We start from the raw sequence: 16,094 nt of genomic DNA on the forward strand, positions 1-16,094 counted from the left end.
ATTCCATCATCTGATCTTTGCTTATCGCATCGTCTTTGTCACTTCCGTTCCCGATATTTATTATTTTATAGTCGTTAAGATCGTAAACATACTGCTGAGATTGTTCGTGTCGAATTAGTCGAAGTATTTTTTTCTCAGTCGTATATTTTTCAAAATTGTCAACTTTACGTTCTTTTATCAAATTTTTACAATCTTTCAGATTAATGGCGTCATCTTCGTCTTCGGCACTACCTACATTACAAATGCGGCGCTCTTTAACATCGATATATCCCTGAAAGGTTTTGTCAAAGGGCATCCATCTATGACGAGCATATGCTGACCCGCTCTGATTAAAGGCATCACAAACAGTAAACATTAAGACAATCCTTTTATAATTTTCAGTTCTCGCAGCTCTTCGACTATCGAATTTATTTCGTTCTGATGACCGGTATGACCGGCTTCTTTTGAACCTAACATCAATTTCAATCTCGCACCGTTCGTTCGGGTCATCAAAATAAACGTAATCAATTTTCGCGGACTCGTCGAAAACCATCGACGTTTTTATCCCTCTACCGGTTTTTTCTATGCCGGGAACAACTTTCTTATTACTATCATATATTTCGCTCCGACATTCGATTTTATATTACGTATTTTGAATTCTGCGTTCTATGTGCATTAGTAAGCATAAGAATTTCTTTATACTCTTTAAGATCTTCGTCGGCATATATGTACGGACTTGGTTCTTTCTTAAAAAGCAACTCGTTTAATCCGCGTGTGCCTTCGAATCTTGTGTAGCCGATAAAAATTCCATCCTCTTGGTCAAAATGAACCGATTTGTCTCTGATTTTTAAATCATCGCCGTCAAAGTGAATTCCGTAAACGTTATCGGTGGTATTTTTTACATCGAGCATGTACTCCCTAGATAATTCGCATTCGAATTTATTCTTAACCCATGTCACGGCCTGCAGCTTTCCTGTCGGCGTAGCAAGGGTCTCTTCTACTGTAACAGGCGAAGAATATTCTTCCAGCGGTGATGACAGGATTTTTTTAGGCGTTAGTATAAGTCTCCTGTACTCCGGCATCTTCACCTCCCGTAAATCGGCGGGCGATGTAAACTCTGGTGGAACATTCCCTTCGGTTTTCATCCGCACGTTCAACTCGGACTCGACGCGTTTACTTTCGTCGTCGTTACGGGTTCTTTTCTGTTTTTATACGACATTCTAGGTCGATAATCGTCCATTCGTGCGCGTCGTCATCTTCGTAATGTTTTTCGTTGTCCTTCATCAAGTGATCCATCGGAATTATAGATACGACTCCGTCTTTTGGTTTGCCCTGTTCGTTTATTTCACTTGCAGATATTTTCTCGACTAATTTGGAAATCGGTTCGGTAATGTGTTTGAATTTTTTCGCGTACTTCTGTTACTTTTCGCTTCAGCCGAGCTGCATAGCGGCATGTTTTTCTTCTACGGATCTCAACGATCTCCTCGACGAGATATATGTGATCCTACGTCGTAAACATAATGAAAGATAGTAATATATTCGAGAATAAATCGTACATATATATATCAAGAAAAAAATTGTTTAGTTTATTAATAAAGCTGTTTTCTAACGACGGGCCTACTAGCGCACTCATTAACAAATCTGTCGCCGTCGGCAGACCCGCTAGCTCACTCGTTAACGAATCCGTTATTGGATACGCTTTACTCCTTACCGAATTCTATAACGAAGACGTCGAAATTAAATCGGTACCGACCCTTAGTTTTCGCGCTTTCTTTATCGACGACTAAGAAACCGTTTTTGTGCGATTCAAACGCAATCGCATAAATGATTAAATTGTCAAATGGCATATCTCTTGCTACATGATCGCGGTATATGTGTCTTAGATTCCTCTTGACGAAATAACAATTGTAAATTTGCGTTGTCCCTTACTGATTGTTTGGGGATTGTACTATACGTTTGACAGGTAGAACATATCGATGTTATTATGCCGCCCGTTGCAAAATAATTTGTAATGTAGTTTTGCTTTTCGCAAACGACATCGTCAGATATCATCACCAAATTCGGCTCTGTCCGTTCAGCAGGTTTCTTGATTATTATCGTATGGAAAATAATGCCTTCTATGTCTGACAGAATTTCTTTTAAAAATTTATACTTAGGTTGAAACCGATTTTGAAAATACATAAACGTTACTGAAACGCAATCCGTTAGGATTGAACAACAGGTTGAAAACTGCGTTCGTCTTCCTGCCATTGCACGGGCCCACAAACACCTAAAATTACTCGGACGTAGGTTGCCTTGTCTTTCGAGTTGAACACCGTCGGCAATAAATTTATCAAAATTACAAACGGACAATTTGTCCGTTTGCTCTTTAAACTACATTTTAAACAATGAAAAAATCCTATCGCATCTCGTGGTTTTATAACCCATCCTCTTTACTTACCCAAGAATCGTGACTTTTACCCCTTCCATCGAACAAAAAGTTTTTTTTCCCTTACGCTTTAAAACCCTTTCGATTAAAAACACATCGCCGAATTTCGTTTTGCTTAATTCATCAGCGTAAAACGAACCTTTGATTATTTCCCCTTTCCCATCGGTTAAACTTGTCACCGGAACGGTTTCTTTCACGGTATGAACTGAAAGTACTTCATTTTCCAGTTCGGTAAATAGCCTTTTGCAAACAGTTTTATACTTACTAATCCTTACTTTATCGCCAACTTTAAATAGTTTCTTTTTCTTCGCACACTTAACCGAATTCATTAAAGAAAGTGTTATGTATATATTACCTCTCCTTCGTTCTTTGTTACGTCCTTAGGTTTAAACCCGATTGTTCTGTGACGTGCATTGTTTTATATTCCTTCCGATTCGTTTAGAATACCTACCCACCTGTAATTACCTTTTTCAGTAAACGTACGCCACATGTTCTTCAACGTTCTATTAAAGCGTTCCACTTTAACGTCGAGAAATGATTAATACTGTATTTTTTCATTAACGATCTAACTAAAGTTAAACCACTCATTACCGCCGTCAGTTTGAAAGCTTTTCATATTATTTTTCAATATAGGCAGCTTTGACGACTTCTTCGGCCGTTTTAATTTTTAATGGAATCGCGTATGCTATTTTTGTAAAACAATTAATAATCGTCATAATATATTTAAAACCTTTATTAGAGTTAGAATACGGTATCATCTCCATTAAATTGCCTGGAACTAATCGTCTACGTCCTTAAACTCGACATTTCATGTCGGATAATTCCGCCTAGCTTGCTTATGAAGCTCGCGGACAATACCTTCTCTCATGCTCATCCTTAACAATAATGAACGAGTAAAATAATTTTAATGTTCTTATATAAAAAAAGGAAAGATTGAAAATAAAAAAGTGTATGTATATATATGTATTGCATACAACATTTTATTGTGAAGAAGAAAATACACACAAATACCTCAATACATAACGACAAGCGGGCGAATAATAACGATGAATATCTATCGGTTCGTCTTCTTTTTCCCAGTTATAGAGTTCAATACCACACATTCGATGCAATAAACCCAGTCCGTCTCGCCTGTATAATAAAACCCGGCGTCCACTAATTTTTTTTTTAAATTTTCAACTGCTTATACGGGTCGTTGTCCGTTTTCGTCATTTTTTCCTTACTCGAAAGCATAGCAGACAACAGCTCTTTTCCATAATCTGTTTCGCTTTCTAACATCCTACAATTTAGATTTTCATTCACGTGCATAAAAATAATATGTTGCGGTGAGAGCACAGCATCGGTAGACCAATGACAAAAATAACAAAAAAACTTTATCACACTGTTCGTTGAGTATAAAACCATGACGTTTTAAAGATAGTAACGCCATATTTCCTAATTTATTACTTTTCAGTTTAAATCGAAAATTGTATTAGCCATTGTTAATTCATTGCCATCGACAAAAATACGCAACCGTTTACAATTCGGCTAATTGAATATTAAATATTCACTGTACTCGCGCAATGAATCTAGAACGGAATATAATATGTTAAACGCAGTTTTACAGTTAGCGAATTCACTATAACTGTTTCACTCCACGGATAAACACTTTCAACAATATCTTTTAAATGTTCAACTGAAACATTTTTTTGTCCACCAGGAATGTATAGAATTAACCAACGGTCAGAGGTGATATCACAAAGACTCATGACTGCATACTGACGACGATGAAAAATAAAATAGAGATGTCACGACATGATAACACTTCCTTTTTTAGAAAATTTAATACGCTTTCATTTTTGAAAAGCCGAATATCAACATTTTTATTTCCTCTAAAAATATAAAATACTCTTCTTTAATTCGTTTGTAATTTGCATCAATTTACGCAATTTCTTATTAATTATTCTTCTACGACATTTTTTAAATTGAATCTTGTTCCAGTAAAAAGATAACGATTTTTTAATATCTGTATTGACGAGGATGATAATGATGAAAAGAATGTTTCTTCCTCATCGTCGTCATCTACTACACCGAGATCAAAATCGATTATTAACCGCTCCCACCATTCGTACAAAACCAGTCTAATATCGGGTTCATCGATTTCACGATCTAAATGTAGCCCTATTGTGTCTTCAATCGATGTGAAATGATCGATATACCCGTCCGGAAATCCCGCCTTTACAATACTAAACAACAGATTGACGTTCTTGATCGGACCGCCGGGTACAAAACTTATAAGGCACATGAAATCGTTTTCACCGTTCAAGCACATCGTATTGACTGATATACAATCATTGAAAAAAAACGATACTTATAAAAACGCCTAAGATCGATCCGCCCGCCGCCTTGATGACGTAGCACTTTGACTTTTCAAAATCCCCCCTCACCCGTTCGCGAGTTATTCAACATTTCGTAAAAATAACCCCAAAAAAGGGGCAGGGCGCAACCAAAACCAATCTGAAAGGTTTGCCATGCCGCCACGATGACGTAGCACTTTGAATTTTTAAAATTCACCACCCGTTCCCGAGATATAGCGTTTCTTGGAAACGAACGTCTTAATACAATTTTCTTATCTTTTAAGACGTTTTTTGTCCTAGAATTCCCATCATATCTGACAACTAATTAACACCTGAATACGGTTGTCCTAGAATTCCCGTTTTTATACTACTCCCATCTTTAAAAATGTAGATGACTCGCACAATTTATTTTCTCTATTACTTTTTTTTAAAATAAATTGGGGGTCTAGTGGTAGCAGGATCGCTTAGAAGTTAGAATTCATATGTCAAGAACTGGTATCTGGGTTTTAGGTGAATGTATATTGTTTTATTATTTTTTTTGCAGTTAAAAGCACCTTAACTTACTTAAAAAGTAAATTTTTGTTTTGTTGCTATTATTTTTTAGATCGCATAAAATCACTTTAGTCGGTCTATTATCCAAGTCACTTCGATGAGATTATTTGGGCCATATGTTCTGATTTTGTAACCTTTCTAGTGCTGAAAATGCTTGTGTTGTGAATTTTTTTCTTGTGAGTGTGAAGCAAGTGGTTTTGTTCTTGATTTTCTTGTTTAAAATATCTTATCAGTGGTGTCTTCTGGTGGAAGGCCAATTTCCTTCAGATCTTTTCTTATATCTCTGATCCATCTGCATCCTATTTTGGAGTTTTTTGAGTAGAGATTGTATTGAACTATCTGTTTCAGAAGTCTTGAATCTTGCTTCCTCATGATATCCTAGTCTTCTCTTAAGCATGGTATCAGTGATGGGTTCTAACAATTAGTAAATGATTTGTCAGGCACAATCCACCACTTCTTGTCTTTCTAGTTCCTTTTATCGATGCAGGTTTTTCCAATTCTTCTTTCGATTTTCTGAAGTTTGTCGGTGTGATTATTTGTTCAGATGGAAGAATGTTTCTGCTGCATAAGTGGCTTCTGGTTTTATAACTGTGTTGTAGTGTCGTATTTTTGCATTTATTGATAGGCATTTTTTATTGTAAGTATACCAGGTTAATTTTTAAGCTTTAGCTTTTTCATTTAAGTTGTTTGTTATTATTTCTCCGAGGTATTTAAAGTAGGTTACTATTTTGATTTTATTGCCGCTTATGTTTATTTCTTTTAATCATGTTGGTTTTTTGGGACATAATTTCTGTTTTTTTGAATGACATTTTGAGGCCAATTTTATTTACAATATTTTGAAGTTCTAATATCTGTGATTTAGCTTTGTTGATGTGTTTGATAGCAGTGTCAAGTCATTGTTGAAACTAAAGACAGTTTGTTTTGATTTTTCAGTCTGTTTTACTTTCAGGGGCCATTTTTTGAGCCATTCCCTTATCATTTCTAGAGTGCAATTGAATAGTAATGGTGAGATCTCACTGCCATGGCACAGTCCTATTTTGACTCAAATGGTTCTGAGAGCTCGCCTCTGAATTTTACCTTCGATGCAGTGTTTGTGAAGGTCAGTTTTATCATGTTTATTAATTTAGTATGTAGTTCGAGGTGAGGTATCTTAGAATTTTTAGTAGAGAATCTTGTGGATGCAATCATATTCTTTCTTTAAATCTACAAATGTTGTCACCATGTCTTTGTTTCTTTCCTGTTAATCCATTATTAATTTGAGATAGCTTGTCCAGGGTCTGAAACCTCCCTGGTATTCTCTTAGTTCTTTCTCAAGTTGTGAACCGATTCTGTTCAGGATGATCCTTGAAAGAATTTTGTATTTTGTCTCTAGGAGTGAGATTCCCAGTAATTGTTAGGATCTGTTTTGTACCCTTTTTTGTGTAGCAGGTGGATGAGGGCTGTTGTCCAGTGTTCTGGTAGTTCTTTGATTTAGATAATGTTGACAAGCTGTTGATGAAGGGCGATTTTTGATAATCTTCCTGAATGTTTCTAGATATGTGCAAAAGTTTGATCTGCTGTTGCTTTATAATTCTTCATCTCATCCAGTGCTTGGTAGACTTCTTTTGTTGTGGCAGGGTTGAGATGTTTTCTGATGGTGTTGGAAGTTAACAAGTTCTGTCAGTTCTTCACAATTTAGGAATTTGTTAAAATAATTAGCTGGGATTAACGCGTTGTCTTTATTGTTATGGGCCAGTTTTCATTCTTTATTAGTAGAGTTGGTGGTTTGTATTTTTGGAATTGATTTTTGAAGGTTTTGTATTATCTTGACTGTGCTTTATTGAATTCTTCTATTGACTTCAGTGTGTCTTTATGGTGTTGTCTTTTTATTCTCCTTATGTTTCAGGTGGTTTGTTTTTTTTGTTTTACTAGATTTTGGAATATGTTTCTGATTTTTGGGACTTGTAAAATAGCCTTGCTTGATATCTTTTTTTCACTGTTTTGTCACATTCGCTGTTCCACCATTGATGTTTTTTACGGGATTTTATTGGAACTAATTTTTCTGTGATTTGTTTAAGATTGTTGGCTATTTTTCTTTTAGTTTTAGGGGTTTTCTTTGGGAAGTAAATTTAATTTTAATTTTGAATGTGTTGTGATCTGAGCATGTGTCTGCTCCTCGGAGGACTTTTGTGTTTTAGATCTCCTTTGGTGGTGTTTGTCCATGAAGACGTGGTCTAGTTGCCATTTTTCTTTAATGTAGTCAGGTTGTTTCCAGGTTTTGAGGTTTCCTCTTGAAATATTTGGATTTTGAGATTAGGTTGTCGTTTCTGCTGGTTCGATGAGTCTCTGTCCATTATATTTGTTTCTTTTGGGTGGGCCATTTTCCAGTGATGTCACGGTATTTTCTTTCTCTGCCTAATTGAGCATTGAAGTCTTTGATTAATTGTTTAACGTGGTTTTTGGGGATGTTATTTAGTCAGGTTCAGTAGTTCCCAGAAATTTTCTGTTTCTTTACGGTCTTCTGGAGAGTTATTTTTATTATTAGTGGTGCACGGGTGTTTATTATAGTTTAGATTTTATTAAAATGCTTTTAGGGTCAGTGTTAAAGGGATTGTGACCTGAATTCTCTTATGGAGTTTATTATTTTGAGACTGACTAGAATCCAGTTTAGATTAAAGTCCAAACTGTGGAACATTTTTCATCACTCTCTTCCTAGGTATACCTTTGTAGAGCCTATTTGCTTGAGATTCCACGGCGTCCTGGTCAGAGTTTCTTATTTTTTGCAGACCGATGATGAGAATTTTGTGTTCGTCCATTAGGCCAGTTATTATTTTTAGTTTACCAGTCTGCATGAGCGAGTTTACATTATATGTGGAAATTAGGTGATTTGCCTCAATTTGATTTTGTACTTTGTATTTTTCTTATTCATGTGTGTTGTGTTGGGGCATTCCATTGCTTTTCATCGCATGTTATCTTCTAAGTGGCAGCCTTTCATATCCAAATGCTACCTTCTCTGAACTCTGGTGTTGTTTGGTATAGTTGGTGGTATATTCCACCAAAAAAAACCTATCATGGTTGACTGTCAAGGAGTCACCCGTGGTTGGACTAGGTCCCGATTTACAACTCTAGATGTGATCTAGTGAGGTGTGATTTGATGATAAATGAAGCTGTCAAGTTTGTTTAGATTCGAGAGTTCACCAGACAAATTTCTCATATTTGTTCCAGATATATCCAGGTACACCTTGTGGAAGCTCAATCTGATTTTAGTTAAAATTGTTATTTTGGAGAGAAGTTACAAAGTCTGATCCTAAACATTACCCCTAATGTATATTTTAAAGATAACAAAGCAAATATCTCAGTTTGACAATGTTGTTTGTATTTGGTTTAGTACAGTCATGTTGTATGATTTGATTTGATTTGATTTGCATGGCATTTCTCCCGCCACCGCCCCATTCGGTCGCCCTAAAGCATAAGACCAAATGTCTGTGCCATAAACGGCTACTGAGCTTCGAATCAGATTAGCGACCAGTGTCCTAACTAGCTCCTAAAGGTATCCTAATTGTGTGAGCGAACTAAGCATGGTGCCACACACTACTTACTTCGTGTCACACCGCTCATTTGTCATATATTCTAAAATGGGTAGGCGCACCCCATCAACTACTAAAATGTATATGACATTCAATAAATTAAATTTATCTTGTCAAGACAGCAATTTGCTGCCACGCCCAGGTTGCTGAATGCCAGCAAGTACCTGTCCACCAATATTAAAGCGCTTGGAGCTTTAATTGGCTGATGGCCAGCCATAACTCTCAGGTAGCTTCCCACAGCAGTGAAGTAGAAGTCCTTCCCTTAAATAAACTACTGATGCCAGTTGAACAAAGCAACAGTATCAAGGAACACCGACACGGTCTGACAATGTGGTTCATGCCATATTTACTTGCCGCCTATGAGTGGCCAATTTTCCCCTTGACCTCTAAGTTCCAGGGTGGCCTGAGTTCTGGCCCCCACAAGAGCTGAGCAGTCGAACATCATATGTTCGTTTGACCGGACCTCCCCGTAGACGCACAGCTCATCAGCTGCCAGGTGGAACTGAAACAAATATGTGTTCAAGTTCGCGTGGTTGTAGAGCACCTGGGCATCCGTTGCCCTTAAAAATGAAGGAGAGGCATACCATCCCCATAGATCCTGTATAAATCTATACAAGGACCTTCCCTTAGTTGTGGTGTGCCATTCTTGCTGCCATGCATCCATCGTGAGGCTGTAAAGCCTCCTCAGGCGAGAGATGAGCAACTGAATGAAATTTAGAGCCGGTGCATTGTTATCACTGTTCCGCTCCGGTACAGGCCCGGCTTGATACGGCATCCCAAATACCTCAGCCTCCCTGCTTCTTTGCAACTTCCACATGGCTGTCCAAACTTTCACCACTAAATCACTAATCATGTTGTATGATTGCAACTTAAGTTATTGTAAGCGTTCCTACTGTGTGGATGCTGGGTCTTGAAAACAAGGCATGGCATTTGTTTTTAATACATGCACATTTTTGACATTGTTTTCCACACATGCCACATGTCAAAAACAAGGTCTTATTATTATTGGATGTATATTTTATTTAATGGAAGTGATATTTGATAAAAAATAACTTTTTCATTGTAGTCAAAATGAAATCTTATCGTAGTCTATAGAATTTAATTACTGTATTAATTGACTATTTATTTTTTATCAAAATTGAGTCCATTACAAACATGCTCCTCATAGTCAGTCTTAATTAAAGAGTACTAAGAAGTTCTTTCCAGATGAGGATTTAATAAGAAGAAAACAGTTACATGTATGGCAATCAGAAGTGGCAGTTTTATCATGACCGGCCATCTATTGTTTTTAAGTCTCAGGCTTTCAGAATAGAACAAATGCATCGCATAATACTACTCGTACTTGGCTCTGCTTAAAACTAGGATTGCTGTAGAAAGAGAGATTTCAGACCATGGATGAGATTAAGGAGATTGCTACAAAGTTGATTGACTAAATAAAGGACCTTTCAGATGTTTAAAAAATTGAAGGAGTACTAGAAAAATAATGTGAAATCCCAAGAAGAGTATTTGGATGTCTTCTAACTTATAATTTTTCTAGGAAGTCTTTTTTTTTAAATATGAAAAGAGTTGGTACTATTGGACAAACTTTATATCATATGATTAGGATACCAAGATTTTTTAAAATTTGTTAAATGTGAAGTTCATTTTACTTAATTATGGTTGTTATTCATTTTCTTTTTATGCAGTTGAATGTTCTGGAATACATACATAGTAAAGGCTACATTCATGGTGATATTAAAGCTGCTAACATGATGTTAGGATTAATGCCAGGTACAGAGAACACAGTTTATATGATAGACTTTGGTTTAGCTGCGAAATGCCCATCGTCAACTAAAGAGTTTACAAAGGATCCAAAGAAAGTTAACAATGGCACCATTGAGTACATAAGTAGAGATGGCCATAGTGGAGGTATGTTTTATCAGTAGTTTGTAATCTTTTTTATTCAATGAATATTCTTTTGGTTATATATATAGTTTATAACAGGTGTGTGAAACTCATCTCTGTCACAGGCCATTTTGTATCATGGTATGATTTTTGTGGGATGCATAAAATTTTCTTAGATTTTACATATTGATTCAAAATTCAACAACAAAAGCAGGATAATTAAAACTCACATGCAATTAATATTTAAATTTTTATCTGATCTATAGAATGCAAGTAATTAGAATTTAGTAAGTATAATTTTTATATTATCGTTGTTATATAAAACTTAATATTCAATACATAAGATTATTAATTTGTTTTCCCAGAAACCAGGCGTGTTTACCCCCCTACTGGCTTTTCAAAATCACGATTCAAAGACTGGGAACATTAAATTTTCATTCTGTCTGAAAATGTTTATCAGTCAGGTCTTGAACTATATGCTGTTTGTTTAACTTCATATATGAAAATAATCGCTCACATAAGTATTTGCTGCTAAAGTTACACGTAATTTGCACAGCAAACTTTAATTTCCAGGTATTTTTCACCTAAGTAAGAATATGTTTTTGGAATTCTTATTTCTCAATATTTGTCTTTCAAAATTGAATCGTTCTGTAAATCTTAATTTGATTCCAAAATCTTATCTTGGTCCCGTTCTGATTCAACTTAATTCAAGTTGAATCAAAGCAGGATCTTTTTGATCTCAATTTAAAAAGGTCAACAAAAAGAGAAAACTTTGCGACTTGAGCAACATCTAGTATATTTGTACTTTCATCAATCACAATTGAAATGAACAAGGCTTTGCAGATATATCCTGTAATTGTGTACTGATGTTATCTGCCATTTCAGTAATTCTTTCTATCTTTGTATTTCTTGATAATGAAATATCGCATTTTTTCTAGACAGACAATTTCAGCTGCTTTTATTATACATAACTTGATTAATAAAACCTTTTGTGAATGATTTTGAATATTTTGCTAACAAATAACTTATTTCATAATTTGGTCTTACTACTGATTCATTAGTTTTCATGAATTTTACAAATACCTGCTGCTGACTGTGAAATGATTTCTTCATTGTTTTAAATCTTTCTTCTTTTATTTTTTAAACCTGAATACTGTTCCTTGTTAATGTTATAATGCCACTTAATTGTGTATTCTTTAGCAACACTAATACATACCTTACAAATTAAGCATGTAATTCTACTGTTCACTTTCATACAAAATAGTTCAGGCCCCGCTTTTCTTAGAATTTTCTTTTTTTTTTTATTGATATTAGTTTTATTTTCTTGACTGATGTTGAAAGCGATGTTTTTTATATAAATTCTACGGTTGAAAAATGTTAAAATTGAAAAAACTGTAAATATTTGTTTTATTTGTTAAAATCTAGATAACAAATGCAATAGATTGTGACCAGTACAGATTAAGTACTTTTTCAATTAAGTTATAAAAAAGGCTGCATTTGCAACTTAATGGCGCATCATAGCACATTACATAACAGCGTTATGACTTTTACTATTCTACTCGTTGTTGACTAGTACAATGGCAATACAGAAGAATTATCAGTGCGACTGCTACTTGTTATTTCCCCTTCATAAAGTATTTGTTATTTTAACATTTTATTTCTGGGCATCATAAGCTACAAGAATTCTGCTACAGGCCACCAGTTTTACACCCACAGTTTATAAAATGGTTTTTAGAAGACCTATGATGAATTAATTTCTTTCAAAATACCCATATTTTTCCAGTCTTTTTAAATCTAAAAAAAAAATATTACGTAATTATTTATTAAATTAATCAAATTAAGAAGATTAAAAAAAAATTGAAATAGTTTTTTTTTTTGGGGGAGGGTACTATTCCTTTATCAAATTTTTAATGTTTTTTAAAAAATCAAAAATATTCAGTAATTTTGATAATTTGAATTGAACTGGACAACTATATACATTTAAATATGACATTCTGGTACATTGACAAAAAGTGAAATCTTAGTCCTCTAAGTCAAGAAAAATCACGATTCTGATGATCGAGTACTTTTGCAACAAGAATAAATTTTATGAGATAAGTAGAAAAGCATTTTAACATTTGGCTAAATTTTGTAATTCTCAGTTGCATTGTAGTGATGAAGCGTTCAGATTTTTTATTGAAATAAAAAACCATTCTACAATAATTCTCTTCAGTGGAAAAAGTCAAGTACACTGATGAAAACTTCACCGGCAGTTAATGTAGTCATTAACAAAATTTGTTAATCAGAACAAAAGCTGTTACATTTAAATTTAGGCTCTAGGCATATGCAGCTGTTTTTATTTCTATGTATTGAGTTATTCTTTAATAGCAGTAATACATTATTTCTCATTTATAATTGTGTTTAAATGTTGTGTTGTAATCCCAGTGTCATCATGGAAAGTGTTCAAGTTTGGGATAAAAAATACAAAAATGTGCCATACTACAGAAGTGAAAATACTTCTGTTACCATTATTTTATTGTTCAATGATAGATGCGCATTGAAGAATATTTGAAAATTTTGACAGTTTGTCCAAAGGACACTTATTCTTCTTGGACAAATGGAACAAAGGATAAACAATGACAAATGCAGGTAAACCAGATTGTGAGATGAGCTAAGAGTTAGGTCCTTATTTTCTGAAATAAGGAAAGATAAAAAATTATAAATTAACATGTTAACAGCTACTTTTCAATACTTATTAATGATTATAAAAGAAAATATAATAAAGGAAAACATTCATGCGAGAACCTGTGCACCACCAGAAGAAAAATTCATAATTTTAAATTACATAAAGAAAAGAAATAGCTAATTTCATTTTTCATGTATTATTTTCAAAAATGCTTTACTAGAAATGACACATTAAACAAGAAACCTATTATGTCATGATTATTTTTTTTCAAATTTTATATGTAATTTGTAATTGTTCAGTTGTTTTCTTTATTTTTATTGCCAAAACAAAAGAAATATTAACCCACAGGGTCAGTCTAGGTAAACTCATCGTCGTAAATCAGCTGATTTTGAAGTCGAGAGTTCTCAGGTTCAAATTCTAACAAAGGTAGGCTTTTATGTGGATTTGATACTAGATTGTGAATACTGGTGTTCTTTGGTGGTTGGGTTTCAATTAACCGTACGTCGCAGGAATGATCGGCCTGAGTTTTTTGAAGACTACACATTTACCAATACAGTGACATTACACTAATAAGTCATTAATGACTGTAGTTGTTGATGTGACTATAAGAAAAAAAAATCGAATAGTAGTAAAAGATGTGGAAAATATAATAAAAAAACATAAATCTAAATAATAAAAACACAAGAAAACTGTTAGAAAGAAGCAAGTCTGTTAGGAAGGCTAGCCTAACTTCAGTGAAGGGCCGCAATCAAAATCATTGTGGCATACAGAATGGTGTTAGGAGAGGCTGCGGAAGTCTTGGTGAATGTCCCACCGGTTCAACTGACGGCTCTACAGTTGAAGTGAGTCTATGAGGGAATGCCACAGCCTGGTTTTGCAGCCCTTCTACTTTAGGAGTGGCAGGAGAGGTGGGATATTGCAAATACAGGAGCTTGGACTCGTCGGATGATTCCAAGGCTGAAGGAGTGGCTGGGGAGGAAGCACGGAGATGTTGATTAATATGTCTGCCAGCTCCTCTGGTCACGCAGGATTCGGATCCTATCTCTTCAGGTTTCGAAGAAGGGAATTCCATAATTGTAATCTATTGTGGACTAATGGATACTAACTATGGAGCGCATATTTTATGAGTGCCCCAGATGAGATGACATCAAGACATGAGCAGGTCTAGGATGGATCACAGCGAAGGACACAGTAGTCTTCATGTTACGAGGTGCCAAACTATGGAAGGCGGTTGCTGTAATCCTGCGGAAGAAGGAGTCAGTGTACAGTGTGGGGGGTGCAGGCTGACTATTGTGTAGTCTTGTGGTGAGGGGATGTATTGCTTTCATGAGGGTATCTACTAAAATAATGAAGCGTGATGTCTAGTGTGTTCTGGTCTACCCACATGCAAGAGTGGGGGGTCGGAGCTGCCCGATGATGATATGGAGACCCTCAAGGTGCGAGAGGACAGGTCACGTGGGGTAAAAACCAGATTTGTGAAACATATACCTGGTGCTTCATAGGTTAGGGATAGGAAGGGCAGCTCTCCTGCTGAGGGATGGGCTCCAGAAGAGGAAGTCAGTGTGTCCTGATGACGCTAGAGAGATCCCAGTGGGATGCCTGTACAATAGGCTAGATAGGGAGGGCAGGCTGCTGCCACGACACCCTGAGGTGACCAAGTGATGCTTAATTGCTGGACTGATTGCCTGAGGGATGCTTAAATCAGAAACAAAAAAAAAGTTGTTAGAAAACCACTAAGTGACACTCGCTGCAGTAAGTGTTGTTTAAATGCAATTGTTTTATTGTATTCGAGAATAACTGAATTCTGTAGCAACTTGATTATGAATGTGATTAACACTTCAGTTAAAACAACTATGTATGTCAGTGGCCTTACTTGTTGAATTTATCTTTAATGCTTAAATAAATTTGCTAAATTGTTTTAATGTAGTATTCAAAGTGTCAGTTTTCATTTATATAATAATATACTTCTGTAATTTATACATTTTTATCATTTATTTATTTTTTTAATTCTATAACTTCTGTAATAGTTTTGCTTTTAATAATCACTTTTGTAAAAATTTTCTATCGGTTTGTATTTTTCAGTTAAAATATTAATAAATTTTTAGATTTATTTTTACTTAATTTTAGAATATTATTCTAATATTTATTCAGTTAAAATGAATGAATATTAGAATAATAATATATTTAGGCAATTCTCTTTCAGTTTGTTAATCGAATTCCAGTCTTGCGATTTCCTTAATATGTAAACTTAAAATTATTATAGTAGTCCTAATTCTATATTGTTAATATTATTTTCTATTTATTTTATAAATAAATTGTACTTTTTTCCAGTTTTTGGATTTAGAGGTGATCTGGAAATACTTGGTTACAATTTATTGCACTGGTTAAACGGTTCATTACCTTGGGAGAACAAAATTGCCAATGTTGCTGTTGTGGAACAGAAAAAGAATGAATTAATGTCCAATGTACAGGATTATATAAAAAAATATATGCCACAAGTACCTGAAGGTAATAATGATAATATGTATTATCTATTTAGTAAAATTAAGTAACGAGTGTAGAATAATAAAAAAAGATTACATCGACAAACATTATCTTACCTATAAAATTAATCTGTGGAATTTTGTCGCAATAAATAAATAGTTGACTGGCAGGCCTGTAACTGCTGATCAGCTATTTGAATG

General features: G+C 34.8%; 1 protein-coding gene across 2 annotated transcripts in view; it reads left to right on the plus strand.

Moving 5' to 3' along the window:
• The window catches only part of LOC142325631 (serine/threonine-protein kinase VRK1-like), a 161,413-nt gene that overhangs the window by 141,321 nt on the left and 3,998 nt on the right, over positions 1-16,094 (plus strand). For both annotated transcript variants that reach the window (XM_075367630.1, XM_075367631.1), the window contains exons 6-7: positions 10,547-10,769; positions 15,742-15,918. In XM_075367630.1, coding sequence (XP_075223745.1) covers positions 10,547-10,769; positions 15,742-15,918 — 400 coding nt within the window. The remainder of the gene's footprint in view (positions 1-10,546; positions 10,770-15,741; positions 15,919-16,094) is intronic.

Source organism: Lycorma delicatula, chromosome 5 (assembly GCF_047948215.1).
Source record: "Lycorma delicatula isolate Av1 chromosome 5, ASM4794821v1, whole genome shotgun sequence".
NCBI lineage: Eukaryota > Metazoa > Arthropoda > Insecta > Hemiptera > Fulgoridae > Lycorma > Lycorma delicatula.